General features: G+C 40.0%; 3 protein-coding genes and 2 long non-coding RNA genes across 10 annotated transcripts in view; 4 read left to right on the plus strand and 1 right to left on the minus strand.

The window, feature by feature from the left end:
* The window catches only part of LOC143118315 (zinc-binding protein A33-like), a 4,559-nt gene extending 2,488 nt beyond the window's left edge, over positions 1 to 2,071 (plus strand). The window contains exons 4-5 of the mRNA XM_076279389.1: positions 146 to 264; positions 1,104 to 2,071. Coding sequence (XP_076135504.1) covers positions 146 to 264; positions 1,104 to 1,591 — 607 coding nt within the window. The 3' untranslated portion in view covers positions 1,592 to 2,071. The remainder of the gene's footprint in view (positions 1 to 145; positions 265 to 1,103) is intronic.
* A 481-nt stretch (positions 2,072 to 2,552) lies between these two features.
* On the plus strand, positions 2,553 to 6,738 carry LOC143118928 (E3 ubiquitin-protein ligase TRIM62-like). 2 transcript variants are annotated; one of them, XM_076280084.1, is made up of 6 exons: positions 2,553 to 3,104; positions 3,226 to 3,321; positions 3,479 to 3,712; positions 5,122 to 5,180; positions 5,575 to 5,690; positions 5,992 to 6,738. In XM_076280084.1, exons 1-6 carry the CDS (start codon positions 2,667 to 2,669, stop codon positions 6,501 to 6,503), a joined length of 1,455 nt encoding a protein of 484 aa, XP_076136199.1. In that variant the 5' UTR covers positions 2,553 to 2,666; the 3' UTR covers positions 6,504 to 6,738. The 2 variants fall into 2 exon arrangements, with proteins under 2 accessions (XP_076136199.1, XP_076136200.1); XM_076280085.1 differs by having other exon boundaries at positions 3,482 to 3,712.
* A 4,993-nt stretch (positions 6,739 to 11,731) lies between these two features.
* LOC143118316 (uncharacterized) lies at positions 11,732 to 13,573 on the minus strand. The gene is made up of 3 exons (XR_012986106.1): positions 13,183 to 13,573; positions 12,447 to 12,576; positions 11,732 to 12,220 (listed from the first exon to the last, which is right to left on the minus strand). It is a non-coding gene; the product is annotated as an uncharacterized LOC143118316 (long non-coding RNA).
* Positions 13,574 to 15,330: 1,757 nt separating this feature from the next.
* On the plus strand, positions 15,331 to 18,078 carry LOC143118317 (uncharacterized). Of its 2 annotated transcripts, XR_012986108.1 has the most exons (5): positions 15,332 to 15,552; positions 15,749 to 16,072; positions 16,213 to 16,512; positions 16,636 to 16,769; positions 17,593 to 18,078. It is a non-coding gene; the product is annotated as an uncharacterized LOC143118317 (long non-coding RNA). The 2 variants fall into 2 exon arrangements; XR_012986107.1 differs by having other exon boundaries at positions 15,331 to 15,552; positions 16,213 to 16,769.
* A 907-nt stretch (positions 18,079 to 18,985) lies between these two features.
* LOC143118319 (uncharacterized) overlaps positions 18,986 to 20,000 on the plus strand; it is a 5,147-nt gene continuing 4,132 nt past the window's right edge. For all 4 annotated transcript variants that reach the window (XM_076279390.1, XM_076279391.1, XM_076279392.1 and 1 more), the window contains exons 1-2: positions 18,986 to 19,096; positions 19,493 to 19,813. In XM_076279390.1, coding sequence (XP_076135505.1) covers positions 19,030 to 19,096; positions 19,493 to 19,813 — 388 coding nt within the window. In that variant the 5' untranslated portion in view covers positions 18,986 to 19,029. The remainder of the gene's footprint in view (positions 19,097 to 19,492; positions 19,814 to 20,000) is intronic.

The following is a 20,000-nucleotide window of genomic DNA, read 5'->3' on the forward strand; positions in this document are numbered from 1 at the left end:
GCACACTACTCCACACTACTGCATACTACTCCTCTGCACACTACTCCACATGACTGCTCTGCACTACTCTACTCTTCTGTAATGCATATCTGTATAATGTGTTTTACAAGACATCCTAAATCCTAAAATTGTATTTATTCCATAGCATGTATAAGTCCAGGACTGCTGGTCTCAAGGTTCTGCTTGATCGCTTCACCCTTGGGCCTTATGAGTCCTACACACCCATCTTCATCTGGAGGGAGATGCTCAGGTGCTTGACGCAAGGTAACAGGGTTGAACTCCTAATGAATGAATGAATGAATGAATAGACTTTATTGTCATGTTAGGCATGAACATTGTCTTCAGTCTCACCAATCAAATAGACAGTACATACAATATACACAGTAGAGACACAAATCCATAAAACAGTGTTCACTGAGACACAACATATCCGCAGGATAAATACTTACTCTTGCAGACCTAGCTGTGCAGCTTCAGTATGTAGCTAGCCAAACTATGCTCCATGTTTATTGTTTCCACAGTTTATTGACAATACTAACTGCCTTTGGTGTAAAAGAGCCCTTGTAGATCTTTTTCTTTGCCATAGGTACTCTATAGCGCCTCTATAGCAACTCAAACTCAGGGTGGAGGGGACTGTCATGTATACGTGAACCACAATAGGAGTTGGGCACTGTTTATGTGTGAGACAGCACAGAGGGGGTGGACTAGACCTGTGGGGATGTAGGGGAAATCAGTGTCATATTTTCTGTGTTCTTCATTCAAAATTCTCATCAATCTTCTCATCAAGTCAAGTTTATTTATATAGCGCATTTCATACACAGGACATTCAATGTGCTTTACATAAACAAAAGCAAACAGTAATAGCAAATAAAAGCATAGAAGAGCAATAGTCGATGAATAGTTTAAAAGGTAAAGATTATAATAAAAAAGAAAACATAAAATGCACAAGGTAAAATCATTTAAAAATAAATATTAATTAAAAAAAGACTAAATAAATGACACTTCAGATTTCAGATTGGCTAAATGTTTCACCAAGACATTCTCTGCTTTCATGAAGACCCTGTGGTCATATCTGGGATAATAACTGATCTGTCATGTTACAGCTCTGGACGTCTTCGTCAGAGTTTACCCCAACATGAACCTGTTCCTCAGTTGCAACGCTGGGCAGCAGGCCATTAGCCAGGCTGTGTTCACCAGGCCAAAGAAGCTGGATGGGGGCTACCGGGAGGACTGCATGGAGAGCCTGCAGACTGGCCAGCGCTACTGGGAAGTGGACGTGGGCCAGGAGGCCAACTGGCAGTTGGGCCTGAGAGTGAAAGCCCATCCGCAACGCGGAGCAACGTCTACTTGGGGAGAGGTGTGGTCAGAGGTGTGGTCAGCGTTGGTGTCGGCCCCCAAACCAAGGGAGGTGGCTCTGCTTCTGAAGAACAATGTTGTATTCGTGCTCCGAGAGACTGGGGAAGAAGTGCAGGTGGACCTGCCTGACAGGCCCTGGAGGATCGGCGTGTACCTGGATTGCGACAGACGACAAGTCACGTTCTGCAATGCTGACAACACATCAGTCATTTATACTGTCTGGTGTAGTCCTTGAATATAATAAACATAGATATTGGTGTAGTCCTTGAATTTAATAAGCATAATATTGTGATATTGTGCAGTATCAGCTAGGGCTCTCCTGTAGTCTTTGTCATACTGTCTCTGTTCATTGCCATACAGTATTTGTTAGCAAACATTAGACATTGCTTGAGCCATGCACACATTATTCTGTGATGGTTTAACTTGCTAGATATGGTAACTGGTGTGTTGGCTAATTATTTAATCTGTAGTATCTTGCACTTGCTATCTCCTCTTCCTCCCTTGACACCTATCAGTTGGACTTTGTGGCCTGAAATGCACATGATGTAAAATCTCCATGACAGCTGCTAGTGTGCATGTTATTTACATTATGATCGGTTAATTAAAAATGTTCTTATGGTGACAGCTTCCACAGCCTGTGTGTTATTGTAATCATCAAGGATGCTCACTCTAAGTTTCTGTTGGATGAGGATTTCCACATTCATGAATGGTGACTGATATAAACTCTTTCTTTGTAACAAAACATGTTTCTGCTTGTTATATAACACAGTGTACAAGATATAACTAGTTTGTCGCTATTATAATCAGACCAATTGGTTAGTGAAGTATGATAATATATGAATAAGTGCTACAGTACTGGTGCCAGTTTTTGAAGATTAGCCCCAAAAACTCACCAAAATACATGCCAACATGTTCACTATTGTAAATCATGCAACCATCTGACCTCTGAGGCAGTCGACCTGTGGCAACGGTTTTATTCACATAACTGGGTACCACTGCATCAGTGTCTCATTCTCTTGGGGTACTCCTAAATGTAAGGCAACAGCTGTACATTACACAAGGAGATATGGGTGACACTACCTCACAGAAAATATGGTGTTGATTCATTTAATACAATCAAGATAATCCAGTTTGACCACCTCTGGTGCCAATGCATGGGCGTAACTCATCTTGGTGAAAGCTGTGCCACACACACTTTCTGTTTCTCTTTAGCTGTGCGTCTTTGTTCCCTCGTGCTCCACCCTAAGAGCTGAGCTGTGAGATCTGTTTAAGTAACTCAGGAAAAAGAGTCTGTGTGTTGGAAACTCGCGATGGCTTCACCATTATCTTTGGAGATTCAGTGTCCAGTGTGTCTATGCGACTTCATCGATCCGGTGAGCCTACCCTGCGAGCACTCATTCTGCCGCAACTGCATCAACGGTCACGTCAACGCCAGCATCGGCCCTGTCATGTGCCCTCAGTGCAGGCAACCCTTTTCCTCGACGGACATCAAGGAGAGCCGACTCCTCCGGAACATCATTGAGAGCCTCAAGGTCCACCTGAACCTAAACACCTCGCCGGGGCAGGCCGAGCCTCCGAGGGCTCCAGCTCCACGGCCACAGGGCGACCTGGTGTGTGAAGAGCACGACGAGAGGCTGAAGCTGTTCTGTGTGACCGATCAGAAGCTGGCCTGCACCATCTGTAAGGAGCAGGACAAACACCAGGGACACATATTCAAACCTGTGAAGGAGGCCGCCGAGAAAAACAAGGTGTGATATAATGACTGTGTGTCTGTGTATGTGTGTTATTCATGTATTCATTCAAGTATTGACACTGTTGTAGTTGTAATGCATTGTGTGCTCAGTAATCATGTATCATATTTGGCTGTAGGGTGAACTGAAAGGAGCTCTGGGATTTATAATGAAAGAAAACCAAAGCCTCCATGACCTCAGCCAACGCCAACTCGCTGAGATTGCCAAGTGTGAGGTGAGACTAAGCTTGGCCCAGTGCATTCTGGGTACTCGGCTGTGATAAAGTTTGACATTACCTCCAAATAATTACCAGAAGGTAGTCAGATATTATTTCAGCTGATATTTACCATAATTTTATTTTTTTATTTCTATGTTGGTTTGGACGACTGCAGAAGAAGTCTGATGGTCTTAAGGCTCAAGTCTTCTCTCAGTTTGTGGCCCTGCATCAGTTTCTGCGGAAAAAGGAGAAGGAGCTGCTGACAGAGCTGGAGCAAAAGAAGATAAGATCTGTGGCAGCCATGCAGCGCAAACTTTCTGATATCCAGTGGAAAGCCGTCGATGGCGGAGAGAAGGAGGTGATCCTTAGGACAGCACTGGAGATCCCTAGACCAGATCATTTCCTGCAGGTCAGAACGGACAACACACTCACACTGACTAGCTCTTAGTTACTCAAGCTCACAGACGAGCACACAATCTGTTTATTAAAAGGCAGAGAAGGCAGATGCAGAATGTGCATCATTGCACACTATGAAAACTGGCTCCACCTGTTAGGCTTCCCAATTAGGATTATGACTACATTGTAGGATTATGACTACATTGTAATATTATGACTACATTGTAGGATTATGACTACATTGTAATATTATGACTACATTGTAGGATTATGACTACATTGTAGGATTATGACTACATTGTAATATTATGACTACATTGTAGGATTATGACTACATTGTAGGATTATGACTACATTGTAGGATTATGACTACATTGTAATATTATGACTACATTGTAGGATTATGACTACATTGTAGGATTATGACTACATTGTAATATTATGACTACATTGTAGGATTATGACTACATTGCAGGATTATGACTACATTGTAATATTATGACTACAAGTATACTTCAGCCTGTTCAGCTCAAGCTATAATTACATTCATCTTACATGTATATATTTGTCAGACCATTTTATTCAAACCAAGTGCATTGCATACCTATACATTTTCTTATCAGTGAGTTCCCTGGTTATCAGATTAAAGGTGCTCTAAGCGATGTTGGGTAACGTCACTTGTGTTGACGTTCAAACAATACAGAGAGCTAGCTCGCTACTCACTCCCCCTCCCCCTCGTGCAATTGTTTTAATGGTCCAGGCTGGACCAGGCGGCTAGCGGATGGTGAGGTGATGTTTGCTCTATGTGACAAAAAGTGTTTTAGCTTAGAAACCGTGTAACATCACTAGAGCACCTTTAAGGACTTTGTATTTGTTTTTGCAATCACTTTCAAGCATTTACCTGTACTTAAAATACCTTTTCTAAACTTAACACAGCAACACACATGCATCACACAAGTAGCCAAAGAGTTAATTAGTTCCTTTCAAAACCACACTTTGTTTATATACTAAGTCTACACCTCAAAAAACTTTCTCTTTTTCTGGTATTATTGTATGTAAAGAAAATGTAAGCCTTTTAGAAATGTGTTCATTGCATATTTTCTGACACAACATGAATTGTGTTAAAGGTATGACCACAACAGACATATGTTGTGCTAATTGCATTTTAGAGTTTTCAGAATGTGACTACAGGTTGGATGTTAGTGATTGTATTAGCTGCTGACTCTACAAGTGGGATCCAGGGGAATAGTCTCTGGTATTCCAACCCAATATAGTCACCTAGCTCACTGCATTCCTCCCACATTACTCAATACTTTGTCTTTTTAATTCTGTGTGTATGTCGGTGTGTGTGTGTGTGTGTGTGTGTGTGTGTGTGTGTGTGTGCGTATCTGTGTGTGTGTGTGTGTGTGTGTGTGTGGCTAGTGGTGGGAAGACAAAGGATATCCTGTAACAGAGGGGATGAAAGACAAACAGGAGACAAAGTGAGTAAATAAAATATACTAAATAAACATGTATAAACAAAATACACTAAATATACGTGACAGAAATATACTAGACTACTTACACAAAGTCAACAGGGTACATACTTATGCAAGGCTCATAGAAACATCTAGAATTAGATTAATTAACATCTTCTAGATTATGAATTGGTCTTTTCAATCCACCCTCTTGACTGCATGGTTTAATAAGAAAGAAGCTCAAGAAATTAAGAATTTAGAAACTCAATAATTTAGATTGACTTAAGATAAACCACACATCTAACACTCATCAATGCATCTCTATACTGTTCCCTTTAGCCTTTACTGTTGACAGGTAAAATGCATATAACCCCACAAGGATCTGTGAGAATAACATGATTCTGGTTTCTGGGTGCAGGTTCAGGTCAAAGGTGAAGAGCCTGGTGGTGACCCCTGACTCCATGTCAATGGGCCCCTATGAGTCTCACCTGCCCTTGTTTGTGTGGAAGGAGATGCTGCAGACCATCAAACCAGGTGGGCAGAGAACGTTCACTGTCAAATAAACTACCAGGCAGGGCTGTTTTAATTTAAAGTTTAACTAGAATAGAACTAAAGAACTAGACAAAGAAATGACCACATACAGACAGTATACAGATGACAGACAGATAGTATATAACCTCAACATCAACATGTGCTCCCTGCTCCGACATGTACAGTACATGCTGTTCAAATGATACTGAATTGTATGTAGTGATCTTCAGATTAATGTGAACCTCCTTAGTAGGAAGGTGGATGTGGTTACTGTGGTGAAAACTATACTGTTCCTCTCCCTGAGGCCCGGAGCGTCTGAGCATGAAAGATCCAGGAGACTCCTACCTCAAACTGTCCCCAGAAGGCCACAGCATTCGCCAGGTGGACAGGGGTGTCGGCATGTATAAAACCTACAACCCCGGCACCAGCACCAACCAAACCTTCAAGACCGGCCGACACTACTGCGAGCTGGACGTGGGGGGGAAGCAGAACTGGAGCGTCGGCCTTAAGGTGGAAATGACAACGACGCTTCAGCTGCCAGAGAAGGAAATCCAGCTCCACCTTAAGAACGGCAGCTACGTCTTTTCCCATGATGGGACTGAGACCCCCGTTTCAAATGCCCCGAAGGATCCCCCCCGGAGGATTGGCCTGTACCTGGACTGTGACAGGCAGCAGGTGTCCTTCTATAATGCAGACACCATGAGTCTCATCCACTCGTCCTTCTGTAGTTTCCTCCAGCCATGCTCCATCAGTGTGTGTCCAGGCCTCTACCTGGATGGGAAAAACGCCAACCCAGTCACATTCTGCTGGTACTAATCCAGTATGACCACAGTAGGCCATTAGCTACAATATTTACATATATTGGTATACAGCCTTACAGGCGTGGCTCACATTGCTAATCCAATACAATTATTGTCAGATTCAGAGAATTAATACTCTATCCAATCCTCTAGCTATCCGTTGGGTCTCTTCTCTTATGCTCTCTCTCTGTCTCTCTATCTGTTAAATAAAACCCTGATGCATTGTTCTAATTGAAGGGACATGGCACAAAGATGTGTGGTTTGTGTATGTTCAAGAAATAGTTTATTTCTCATCATTATTGACACTGATATGCAAATAACGCTAATATAGAGAACCCAAGCCAGTCTTTGATTTACACGAGGCTTATAGTTACCATATCTGATCCTGAGGCTAATATTTTATAATTGAGTTATACTGTGGAGTGATTGTTTGTACCATAGACTATACAGCCTATGGTCTCTCCATGCTTTTACATGCCCTACTCCATTTATACTGGATTGAAATGGACTTTTCCAGTAAAGCTACCATGATTAACTGCTGCTATTATTTAGCTGTTTTTGTCCAAAAAGGGCTTTGTCCCGTTAGTAGGCTAATGTGGGTCAGAATCTATTTTTCCTGTATTCAAAACTAAATGACATCTGAATACACCAAATCCGAGCATGTAGCAGGTGTTGCAAGAACACCGACCACAAAAGTTAAAGAGCACATGACAAAAATAGAACCCCTGACCACGGAAACAGTCACATGGGGTTCCGGTTTACTGCTCTTCGGTAGACACGACCTTTCTGCAAAGACGCATTTCGCCTGCACACAATCCACGGAAAACAGGGCTTGTCTGGTCTTCACTGAAATAGGGCCTTAAAACACTTCCTCACCATATTTCACCACAACACCTACGATACAAAACCTACTGTACTGTACAACAATGATGAAAAAGGGGGGTTTCACAAGTCTTACGTAGGCTGACCTCTTTGTGGTCTGCTTTTTTAAAGCACATAATCAATGTTTACATGGCATTTGTCTAACTTCAATGTAGAGGATGAAGTCATTCAGTAAGCAACAATGAATTGTAAAATGATCTTAGATCGCTGATGGATTGGAGCTGCTGAGAAATAAAAATGTTAAACTCAATGCAAACCCACAGGACACTATATTCAAATCCATACTATCACCATTGAGAATCTTTATAATGCTAGACATAAATGGAAACAACAGCTGGATTTTGTGATTCATTTTGTGTTCTTCGGTGTCAATTTTAATTTATCCAAATCCAAGTTAATTACATCTTTACTTTACAGGCATGGCTGAATTCCTGTGCTGACATTTACCAATTGGCTGAACAAAAATGTATTTTTGCTGGCTTAATGAAAATGTATTATTTACAATAGAAAGTAAACAAACAGGTAATTCAATCTAAATACAGAAAGTTATTTACCCCTAATTCGAATTGAAGACAGCCTACTGAAACAAGCTGTTCTTGTATTTTCCAAACAAATTCACCTTTCTCCTCTAAACATGAATCCAGGTTGAACAGTACAACAAATGTAGCCTATGGACATATCACTCATGTTTCATGGAAAATTGGGGGCTGTTCAGTGAAGCCAGCCAAGTTCCCGAAAGCATCGTAAGCCTAACAGGTCGTAAAGTCCCTCTTACGCACGTCTTAAGATTTGCGACTGTTTCCCGCAACCATGGTTGCTTAAGAACGTCGTGAAAACACTCGTAGATCTATGAGTTGTCTGAGAATGTCTAAGCGTAAACGAGCTCTGGGCCCACTTCCCCGATAACGACGGAGACACGCTCTTAAGAGGGTTTTCTACGATTCATCTTACGATCGTTCGTTTGGTTTTTCCGACTGTTTCCCGAACATCCTCGTATCGTGAACGCGCGTGCACTGCTCTTAAGATGCTCTTAAGGGGAGCTGTCCACGTTAATAGTTCTGAAATATCCTCTGATTTGACGGTGATGTCAGGTGACTGCACGTCACAGCTATAGGCCTACCATTTAAACTTGGATCTACACATTAATTCACATCAATACGAAAATAGAAACACTTTGACATCTGCATGTAAGCATCCCAAGTAGGTTATATAGCCTACCACACAGAGACATAAATACTTTTAATTATTTTAAGATTAGATTGTTGCACCATGCAATCATTTTTCGCGGTGTCACTTAAGAACACGTTTGAAGATAAGAAAGAAGTCAAGTAAGAAAGAGAGGAAATGTGTAGGCTTACATTTTGCAGTAGGCTACAGACTAAACCACATGTTGCTTTCTCTGCTTTTTACCTCATAGGCCTAATAAAATATTCACTTAGCAAAGATAATGCCAAACTATTCTGACAACGTCTCGTTTCATAACTTGATTGCATTTTTGTCCGCTTTTCATCACATTATTATGACCATTAAATGTAGGCTGTTTTGCACGCTAAAATCTGATTCATTACAGGTAAACACAATAAAGAATGGGAACGTAAGTTGGATTATGTATTCTAAGTTGTAATTCCTCTGTATGTCCTGTTGGTGACCTCAGTGAGAAGTACTGTTAAGACGCTCTTAGCCGGTAACGAGTACTCTGGAGCACTCGTAGATCTACGAGTGTTTTCACGACGCTCTTAAGCTACGATGGTTTCGGGAAACAGTCGGCAAATCTTAAGACGTTCGTAAGAGGGACTTTACGACACTCTTAGGCTTAAGATGCTTTCGGGGAAGTGGGCCCTGGAGTTGTCCTAGGCTACTCGTTAATGCCAAGTTTAATGTCTAAGAGCGTCGTAACAGGTCCTTCTCACTTAGGTCACCAACTGGACATACAGGGAAATTACAACTGAGAATATAATGATCCAGTTTACGTTACCATTCTTTATTATTTACTTGTAATTAATCATATTTTGGCGTGCAAAATAGCATATAGGCCTATTGAATGCTCATAATGATGCTAAAACGGACAAAAATGCAATTAAGTCAGGGCTCGAATTACGTGGGAGCCAGAGGGAGCCGAGCTCCCATAGAGTGAGGACTGGCTCCCATGAAAGCAACAAAGTCAAAAATCTAAGGGGGTCTCTCATATCTGAAGGTGTCTGGCATTGTAATTTAATCTTAAACAACCGCTCATTATCCATTCCTGTGCGATCTCTTACACTGTAAAATCCAATAAGTAAACCTTACTTAAAAAAACCATGGAAACCGATTGCCTTGAAAAATCAGACTAAAGTGGACTGGGATTCTAAAACTGAGCTTACAAGCAATTCCTTAGTGTAGTGTATTAACACTACAGCAAATTCCTCTTTAACCTACCTAGGTATTGCAAGTGAAGTGTACTTTAGTTTTCATTCATAAAACTCATGTTCTGAAGTTGAGGTAACTAATCAACCAATTCCTCATATCTGGAATATGTAGTAACAGTTACTTGAACAGCAAGTTAATCTTACTTGGTGAAACCATGGAAACCGATTGCCTTCAATTTAGCAAGTAAATATTACTCATATACACAAGTTTGAATAAAAATAGGCTCTATTCTAAAATAATGACATTTACAACTGCATCAGGTACAAATACGGCTTTGAATTATTTATTATTCTTGTAAAAACAACAAAATTGTGTTGTTTTAATAAAAAAAAAACATCTTAAAATGTCTTAAATGGCACAATTTAGCTGTAGCAACAACCTACATCTTCCTTTTTTCTCCTTGAACATTTTATAAAAATCTTTAAGTATCTCAGTAGCCTGTACCATATAAAAATCAACACAGTAGTCTAACGTAAATTAACACAATACATGAAAAATACTGTCTTCTTAAAGGGATATTCCACCATTTGGAGAATTACACTCATTTTCCACCTCTCCTTGAGTTAAACAATTGATTTTTACCTTTCTCCAGTTCATCCAGTCGTTCTCTGAGACTGGCGATACCACTTTTAGCTCCAGCCTAGCATAGATCATTGAATCGAATTAGCCCATTAGCATCTCGCCTGCTAGCATCACGTTTAAAAGTGACTAAGATTCCCGGTAATTTTCCTATTTAAAACTTGTCTCCTTTCAAGTAAGAAAGTGTAATAAGACCAATGGAAAATCAAATGTAGAGATTTTCTAGGCTGATTTGACATGGAACTATACTCTCATTCAGGCGTAATAATCCAGTCACTAACCGATTCGTCTGCTGCAGCTCAACTTTGTTGCTGGAAGTTAGCCTACAGTGACTATTTTCAGGTGCTGCATGATATCATTGTGCTGCTGTGCCCATGGTGTTCCTTGATTATTACGCTGGAATGAGAGTATAGTTCCATGTCAAATCAGCCTAGAAAATCGGCACGTTTAATTTTCCGTTGGTCTTATTACACTTTCTAACTTGAAAGGAGACAAGTTTTAAATAGGAAAATTCCTGGAAATCTTAGTCACTTTTAAACGTGATAAGGTAATGGTCTAGTCAGATTCAATGATCTATGCTAGGATGGAGCTAAAACTAGTATCTCCAGACTCGGAGAACGGCTGGATGAACTGGAGAAAGGTAAAAATCAATCGTTTAACTCAAGGGGAAATGGAAAAAATGAGTGTAATTCCTAAAATGGTGGAATATCCCTTTAAACATCTCTTAAAACTTAATCAATTTATAGGGCCAAATTCTAAATGACTTACCACCACAGACTTAAAGGGGAATTCCGGTATGATATTGACCTAAAGTGTGTTGAAACATGATGCAGAATATGAACGTATGTCTCATAGCTCATCTCGGCTTGTCCCCTGCACTCCGAAATCTGGCACTAGTTAGCTGATGCTACCAACAGCTTTTTCAATGGGGTTGCCTCGGCATCGGCCTAGCCATGCAAATAAATCACTGTTTCACAGCATTTACGAGGCTCAAAATATCTCCACACTTCATTGGTAGACTTCCGAGGGCCCTGACATTTAAAACGAGACATTGAGAACTTGGAAAAAGCACTGGTAGTTTATTTACAAGACGATTTATACAGACAGTACCTTAAGGAAGTTTACCGTCCGCAGCCATCTTGAATTTAGTCACGATAAGTCGAGCGACGAGTACGAATGAACAGGTATGATAAGGGATCAGATTCCAAAAATAATTCCGTGGAAATGCATGTATTCCAGTTGCTTCCAGTAGCAGCAACTGGAATCCATGCATTTCCACAGAATTAAGTTTACCAATTAAGTGTGGAGATACTTTGAGCATCGTAAATGGTGTAAAACAGTGATTTATTTGCTTGGCTAGACCGGTGCTGAGGCACCCCCATTGAAAAAGCTGTTGGTAGCATCGGTTAGCTAGCGCCAGATTTCGGAGTGCAGGGGACAAGCCGAAATGAGCTATGAGACACACTTTGAGACACACTTTAGGTCAATATCACACCAGAATTCTCCTTTCAGTTTAGAACCATATAAGCTCAAAAAATAGAAAACATCTCAGCAGAAGATTTTTAAGACTTTGCCATTTTGGTGGTAGCTTGTTCTGACCCAAACCAAGCATCACCGTTTGAATGAAATTCAATGTATTTTTCATTGACTTGGGGTAATCAAGGTGTAAGGCATATGATAACCCAAACAAGATGCAGAGTGCCTCAGGCAAACTTTTGAGACCATCCATTACCAGCCTCCCCTCAATGATGATGGCTGTAGACACTGGCTCCAGGTGGATAAGAGTTGGATCAACCAGTGTGTCATCATCAATGACCGTCAACAGCCCAAAGGAGACTTGTGCCCACACATCCTCACCATCAGGACCTGTAAAACAAATAGAAACACAAAGACAACAGTTAAATATATGACTAATTAGTTATTAGCGTCCAAACTGTACCTTGCTGAAATATAAAATAAATTAACGGTAATGCTGCTGCAAGTAATCCAAGCTTTGTGTTGATCTCTTGAGGATGTCATCAGCATGAAATGATACAAAAGATTTAGAAACATTTTCAGCATTGTATTACATCCATGGAAACTTACCACTTACCGTAAATGGTGTAAACCAGTGATTTATTTGCATGGCTAGGCCGATGCCCGAGGCACCCCCATCGGAAACCTGTGGGTAGCATCGGCTAATAGCGCCAGATTTCGGAGTGCAGGGGACAAGCCGAGATGAGCTATGAGACAAAAGTTCAAGGTATCATGTTTCAACACACTTTAGATCAATATCATACCGAACTTCTCCTTTAAATGTTGAATACACACTAGTATGAAAATCACAGCCTTCATATGGGCATGGAATGTTAATTTCAAATGACTACGCACATGTGTGAAAAAATCTGCTTCAGTGCAGGGCTCCCCATATGACTGAAAAGTGCATAAACAATCCATATGAAGACAAGGTATTGGTTGTTGCCGAATAAACCCGCCATGTCTTAGACGATAATGCTTAAATAACTGACCTCTTTTGTCTGCCGAAAAAATGCAATGCTTACATTTCCACTGCATGCTTACACTACCATCTTCTAACCTGCTAACCTTAACTTTGATTCTGTATTCACTACCTCCTGCTTTAAAATTCTAAATTAGCTGCCAACTTTGAATTGGACAGTAATGTACTAGTAGTTAAAGTTACACATTCATTTATCCAACTGTTAATGCAAAACATCTGTGGTGTGGTGGGGGGAAGGGGGGCCATCGATCTAATGTTAGCTCCTTCGAACCAAAAACATGCCTGGGCAAAATAAAAACAGTTCACCAACATGTATATCCTTACAGCTTACCACAAAGTCTTCCGAAAGGAAAAGGTCTGATGTTTATTTTTTATCTTCTGAATGCTTTCAACAACGACTCTTCGGAAGAGCAAACTGAGAGGGCGAAAATTCAAATCACTCCAGCACAGTAACGTTAACGTCTTCCTTGCATGCTCCCACTTCTTCTTCTTCTTCTTCCCTGCAGAAATACGCGCAAGTTCGCCTCCTAATGGTAGAAATTTGTCACTGTTGAGGTTACTTGTCTCAGACAAGTTGACCTCAGTCTTATTATGAAGTAACATGCTTTTTTCAACATGGAAGTAACTGTTACTTTACTCAAATCATTAAGATGCACACATTTGTTGCTGAAAGTAAAGGAAACAAGGTTAATGCAAGTTTACACAAGTGTTAGATTTTACAGTGTACCATTAAAGACGTTAAATTAAAATATAGGCTACTACGGGACGTAGACCTACACTACACTCTTGAACGCAGCATGACACTTCACCACCACACCACTAGACTATATGAGCAAACCGTATCGATTTGACAGCACTCGCAAATCTGAAGAAGTCACCCTGCTTTGATGTGAGTGTTTTGTCTATTTGCATAGGCGTTTATTGGGCTAGCCTACGTGGTTTGATATGTGCTGAAAAGTCCTGTTTGGTGTTAAACTTGCGCTTCACCTATTCTATGTTGATTGACAAAGCCATAAATGATGGCCCATAATGCAGCCTATGATTGTGTTGTCTGATGATCTAGCTATCCTCTGCCATTCAGAGCTCCGGAAAGTTCCCAGCTATTTTGAAACACCTGTTAGCAATCTCTGATGTCGGAATATTCAATGGCTACCCGACAATATGCAAACTCCAAAATTGTTCGTCTATTAATGTTCCACGGTTCAACACATTAGCCTACTAGAACATATTTTGGCTGGCTTATTCATTTCTGCCAGTTAGTGCTTTTTCCCCTGTGTATAAGTTACACTACATGCATTATTGTGTTTGACACTGAGGATAGCCTATCTGAGACGGTGGTCTGGTTTAAATGAGTTACGTTGTAAAATTGAGAATGGCACAGACTAAATCGTTTAGTCTATTTCTTTGTATTGTGAAATTGAAATGAGATATGGACTATTATAATCAATAATATGTTGAAATGAATTAAAAGTAATCAATTTCTATGAAAAATCTATGTCTGTTGTGTGCGTGTGGTAAAGCCTAGGCCTACCGTGCGCATATACTGCGCAAAAGCGCCACTTGCGCCTAGGCTATTTCATATCGCCTTGTTAGGCTATACGCGGGTTGTGCCAACTTTTTATGAGATAGAGAGACCCCCTTAAAGACAAAAAGATAATTCGAGCCCTGAATTAAGTAGCCTATGAAACGATACATTGGCAGAATAGTTTCTGATTATCTTTGTCTAGTGTATCTTTTATTATGCCTATAAGGTAAGAGCAGAGTAAGGAACATGGTGGATCATAATTTAAGCCTATGCCATTTAAACCTACATATTTCCTCACTTTCTTACTCGACCTCTTCCTCATCTTCAAACGTCTTCTTCAGTGACACTCCAAAACACTATTTGCAGTACACACAGTGGCACTCTTACATACTGTAGCCTGTCAGGCTAACTCTCACAAGCAGGCTAGCAAACTGGCATGACAGATGTAGCCTACTGAGCAGGCTTAAGCCTAATAGCCTATGGTCATACATCTCTTGCAACAAACATGAAAACTGTGCAACAATCTTGTAATAATCCTAAATAATTACTATTTATGTTTATGTGTGGTATATAGCATACTAGGGATGCTTAAATGCAGATGTCAAAGTTGTTCTATTTTCATATATGAATTAATGTTTAAACGGTAGCTGTGACACCTGACAGCAGCAAATTAGAGGATATTTCAGAACTATTAACGTGGACAGCAGCTCCCAGAGCACGCGCATTCACGCTAGGCCATGTTCAAAAAACCAAACGAACAATCTTAAGGGTATAGGCATAATATGGCCACTGCCTTTCCCTGCCTTTCCCTGTTTTTCTGTTTTTCCCTTCCAGTAGCGGCGTAGTCCTAGGCTACTTCACACATTTTCCTGACACTGCACAATTAAGTGGACATGAAGAAAACCAATATTTAAATTATTAATGCAAATTTGTTGGAGACATAGCCTATTTCCATTTTTAATTGTAAGCGTATGATTTCCGACTCTCTACTACAAGTACACCGGTGTTTCCGATGGCCTTTAAAGCGGATGCACATGCCGGGTCAGACGCATTTGAACGGCACTCCAGAGGAGATTGAACTGCAGAGAAAAAAGCGACTCCGATTCAGCTTCTGTTTACAGTACACTGGAAATCGCTGTCTTGTCATGGAGATAATACTATTAATCCTCAGTTTCAGTGAGAATTTCTTTAATGTATTTGCCGTCAATGGTTCTTCCTGATGTAAATGAATTTGCTATAAGCTAATCTACCACAAGCAATATATTGCCAGTGTTTAAATTTGCTAGTATTGCCATGTAGGCTATACTAGCAAATCTACAAAGTCATTTTATTTCTGGTGTAGGCTACTGAATTCCTTTTTCTTGCCTTTCAGATATTGGAGCTAAATGTTGCACTCCTAGAGAAGAGGACACGGTTATATTCGGACACGTCGGAGGCACTATCAATCTCCACAGTCATATGAAAGACCCTTTGGACCAGTATGGGGTGACTTCTTGGTACCATGAGACACATGGAGGGAGAATTCAGGTAAAATTCTCCGAGTATTATACCAGGTCCGCTGTAGTCACTGCACAATGGAGTAATGTCTCTTACACCATTAACAACCTAACAGTCATGGATTCTGGCCGATACTTTGCCGCGGAACGAAAGGGAAACCTTTTTATCACAGGGTCAAGCATGTTCCTGATTGTTACAGGTGAGATATAGGCCTACTAATGTTAATACACATTTTAAAATAGCTGTATTTTGATATTAGGCCTAATTGTTTCAGCATTATTATTATTGGTCTAGCCTACTTCTTTAACCATCTTTGTACAAAATACCTCTTCACAACAGATAACCGTCTCTCTCCTATGATGCGCGTGTTTGACGGTCCTGATGGCTCCACCGGTCCCCGCGAGTTTCTTTGCGAGGTGCAGGGTGCTGTTTCGGGCTGGAGTGATCCATTTTGGGTGATAGAACAAGAGGGGCAAAAGACTGATGTCCAAAAACAGACACACAGCAGACTAAATGAGGTTGGAGCATTCCTGCGTTGGACAGGGATTTCGCTGCCAGTCATGGAGAACTCCATGCGTAAAGTTATTTGTGTGTGTCTCCATGACACCGGAGACGTCGTTCAAGTTACTGTAATGGATGGTATTGTTGTCCTGTTATTTCTCATTGTTTGCCATATGTTATTTCTGACTAAAGTCGCTTTGGATCGAATTAGGAAATATTTTGCAGGCTATTATTGATGACTATTTTTTGTGTTGTGTATAGGCGATGAGGGTGCGTCGGTGTCTTCATGTGATTTGCTGTTCGTCTTTGTTCCTCTCTGTGTCTTGATCCCTCTGTTCACTGTGGTGTTCATGAGGCCCTGGATACATCGGGCATGCAGTCAAAGAGACACGCAGGTAAATCCAGAAACAATCTTTTAATTTCAACGGAATAGTTCATTATTATTATTATTATTATTATTATTATTATTATTAGGCCAATTATTATTATTTAACAGTATACATTGTCCAAACACTGTCCGAAAGCTGAATCGCAAATATGGGCGGAAAGTTTGGTGGTTGGAACTACTGATCGAGAATAGTCGTTGTTGTGTCGTTCATGGATGGGCAATTCCACGCAAAACTGTCACATCCATAACGCCAACTAAATACCATGGCATTTGCGCGGAATTGCCGGGATATTTTGCGGTTGTCAACGATTTAATTGCATTAGTTTGACTAGATTGACCCTCCATGTTCATACCTGAACACCCTACAAAAGAATATTTCACTCATCGTTATGTTTTAAATTTACATTAATATATCTGAGTGCAGGGGTGGAACGACGGAGTTGCGATGGCATTCAGACGCAGCTGCGTCTACATCCACTCATTCACGCTGCGCGTGTGCACAGGCTGAAATTAAGAAAATATTGGGACACGACAAAAACATTATCTTCCTTTGATTATTCGTTGATTGTGTATTCTCAATAATGTAGGTTATATGATGTAGCTCTATCGTTGCTCTAGTAAATGAGCCTGACGTGATTAACACTGCAGTGTTTGAACTACGGAACAACTACCAAACAACAACGCTTTCTAGAAACAGGTGTTACAAGGTCGTTGTTTGAGCGAAAGTTGTGTCGTACCATAGTGGTTTAGCAACCACGCAGCTATCTTCTGTAGAAAGAGATCCCTGATTAATACCCTCATCATTCCTTTCATGTGTGTTCTTCGTCAAGAGGTGAAGAACTTCGCCTGGAGCTGTTTTATGGACTTGAATGGACGTAGCAAATACATGGACGTTTTTTGACTTCGACTTCAACCAAAATGGATGTCTACTGCATATATACACCAACACCATTTGACTGCATGTGTTTTTAATATATAAACGCAGACACTGAATAAAGGCCTGGCAACTGTCTAATGGGCAGAGTGCTCAAACGTCCTATCTTCCATTGGCAAAAAACAGTCTAGTCAATTTGACTTAATCAACAGGCCTAGTTACATGTCAGGATAGCTAATAAAACTGCCTACATTAGGATGTATACATAAGCGCACCACTGGTACATTTTTTTGTTATTTTCTGTTATTGAATAGAAAATGAACTGATCTTCATAAAGTTAGAATGTTAAAGATAGCCTACTTTTAAACATTTAAAGATAAATGTATTATTTTTTCATTTATTTGCACAAATTGTGTGCACTCTTAAAGAGAAAAGAATAAAGTTACAGCACCTTTAGTAAAACAATGTGTTCTTTCTGTTTCTGAGCTCTGAATTATCATAAACATTTGTAACAAAATAATAGATCAAGAATAATAATAAAAAACTATGGGGAGAGCAATTTCTGAAGAGAAGAAAGAAATATGAAAAAAAACCTCTTAAAAACTAAAAAACTAAATTGAGTTGATTCAGTTGTATTTAGAAGTAGGCTAGAAGTAGAGGTACAGTAGGCTAGTGAAATGCACTGAATGTGTTACCCTTAAGTATTGAGTTGTCAAATAACTTTTAGTAGTCCTCAGAAAAGACAGAAGTAGAAGCCATTTGCAAGGTAGAAAGGCTGAAAACCCCCAAGCATTTAGACACTTAGCTGCATTTAAAAAAAAAAAAGGTATGAAAAAAGTCTTTCTTAAGAACCATTTCCAATGTAAAGAACCTTTCACTTGATGTAATCGTCAACAGAAAGGTTTTTTATAGAACCATATAGTGATGAAAAGAAGCATTTAAGCACCTTTATTTTTTAGAGTGTGGGTACAATATTTGTTACTACAAAGTTCTGATCACTCAGGTTGTCCAAATGTTCGCTTCAGGTCCTTTTCCTTTTTTGTAAATTTGAAACTATAAGATGGAAATAAAAAAGTAATCTTATTTTAAATATTAAAGAAGTATCATTTTTAAATGAATACGTTATGGAAATATTTTACCTGCTTAGTTGACCAAGATAACACATTTTACCCCAAGGTGTGTGTAACTTTTCTATGCCACAGTATGTGGCACTGTTGTAGCGCAGGATGTTAGACTGAGATCACACACTAGGCCTCTACAAAAAGCACTGTGGTCTAGTCTGACGCATACACTTCTTTAATCTCAAGCATGAGGCCAGTGTGCACTGTGATGTTTGTGGTTTAGGTGGGAAAAAGTAGAAGACAAAAGAACATCTCCATGTGCTCAAAACATCATGTGCTGCAAGAGAGAGAAAGAAGAAAACATGCTGGTTGCCCTAGTTTGCTACACCTCATTCATGTGTAAGTGAAGACAATATTTTCTATTCTTCATTAATCACCATTATTAATTAAACCAAATTATGATGATAACAATATTACATATAACGTCAACATGTGAATCATGACAACATAGTCTAAACTTGGAGGCTAGTTCTTATATGTATACTGTGTGTATACTTATATACTTACGGTGCACTGTGTGCTGTGTGCTGTGTGTGTTTCACTAATTCACGGATTGGGATAAATGCAGAGACCAAATTTCCCTCACGGGATCAAAAGAGTATATATACTTATACTATACTTATACTTACTTATATGAATAGGTATGCCAAAATTATGTCTGCATTTGGTTTCAAGCTGTTGTAAAGTGTTGGGAGTTACATGTAAATGTGTGATCTTCTATTGTGTTTACTGCAGTTGCTGCCACTCTTGCAAGTTCAGAAGTGGGCCTACTTGCCGTCCCAGGACAGAATGTGTCCATCTCTTGCTCATGTCCCAATGGGAAATGCCCCAACCAGATGATACGCTGGATTAGAATGTATTCCAATGGGTCAGTGGAGTTCAGTGAGACTTTCTGCAAACAGAAACGCTGCCTGCTCCAAAGCAACAATGCTACAGGCACAGCTTATCTGACTCTACTACGAGTGGTGACGGTAGACTCGGCTCTGTACTACTGCGGAGAGAAGCTGTGGACCCATCTTGACTTCAGTGGCAAAGGCACATTCTTAGTAGTGTTGGGTGAGATGATTTAAGTCTTAAATATTATAATATTTCAGTTATAATATCATTATATTGAATATAATATTTAAAACTAGAACTGGCAAGAATGTCAAAACTACTAGAACTACCAAGGTGGTCCTTTTGACAGTTGGAATTTAAACTAAACATTTCACCAGCAGAACTATTTTTAATTAATTTTCATTCA

The sequence above is a fragment of the Alosa pseudoharengus genome, unplaced genomic scaffold, assembly GCF_046254945.1.
Source record: "Alosa pseudoharengus isolate Yale_2024_CS ecotype anadromous, Long Island Sound unplaced genomic scaffold, YU_APseudo_1.1 YU_APseudo_1.1_scf_12, whole genome shotgun sequence".
Lineage (NCBI taxonomy): Eukaryota > Metazoa > Chordata > Actinopteri > Clupeiformes > Clupeidae > Alosa > Alosa pseudoharengus.

Bases quoted from the DNA above. Each gene is read 5' to 3' on its own strand.
- LOC143118928 (XM_076280084.1), top strand. From the start codon at position 2,667: ATGGCTTCACCATTATCTTTGGAGATTCAGTGTCCAGTGTGTCTATGC. The intron at 3,713-5,121 runs GTCAGAACGGAC...GTGTGTGGCTAG, and splicing joins GACCAGATCATTTCCTGCAG to TGGTGGGAAGACAAAGGATA. The intron at 5,181-5,574 runs GTGAGTAAATAA...TTCTGGGTGCAG, and splicing joins AAAGACAAACAGGAGACAAA to GTTCAGGTCAAAGGTGAAGA.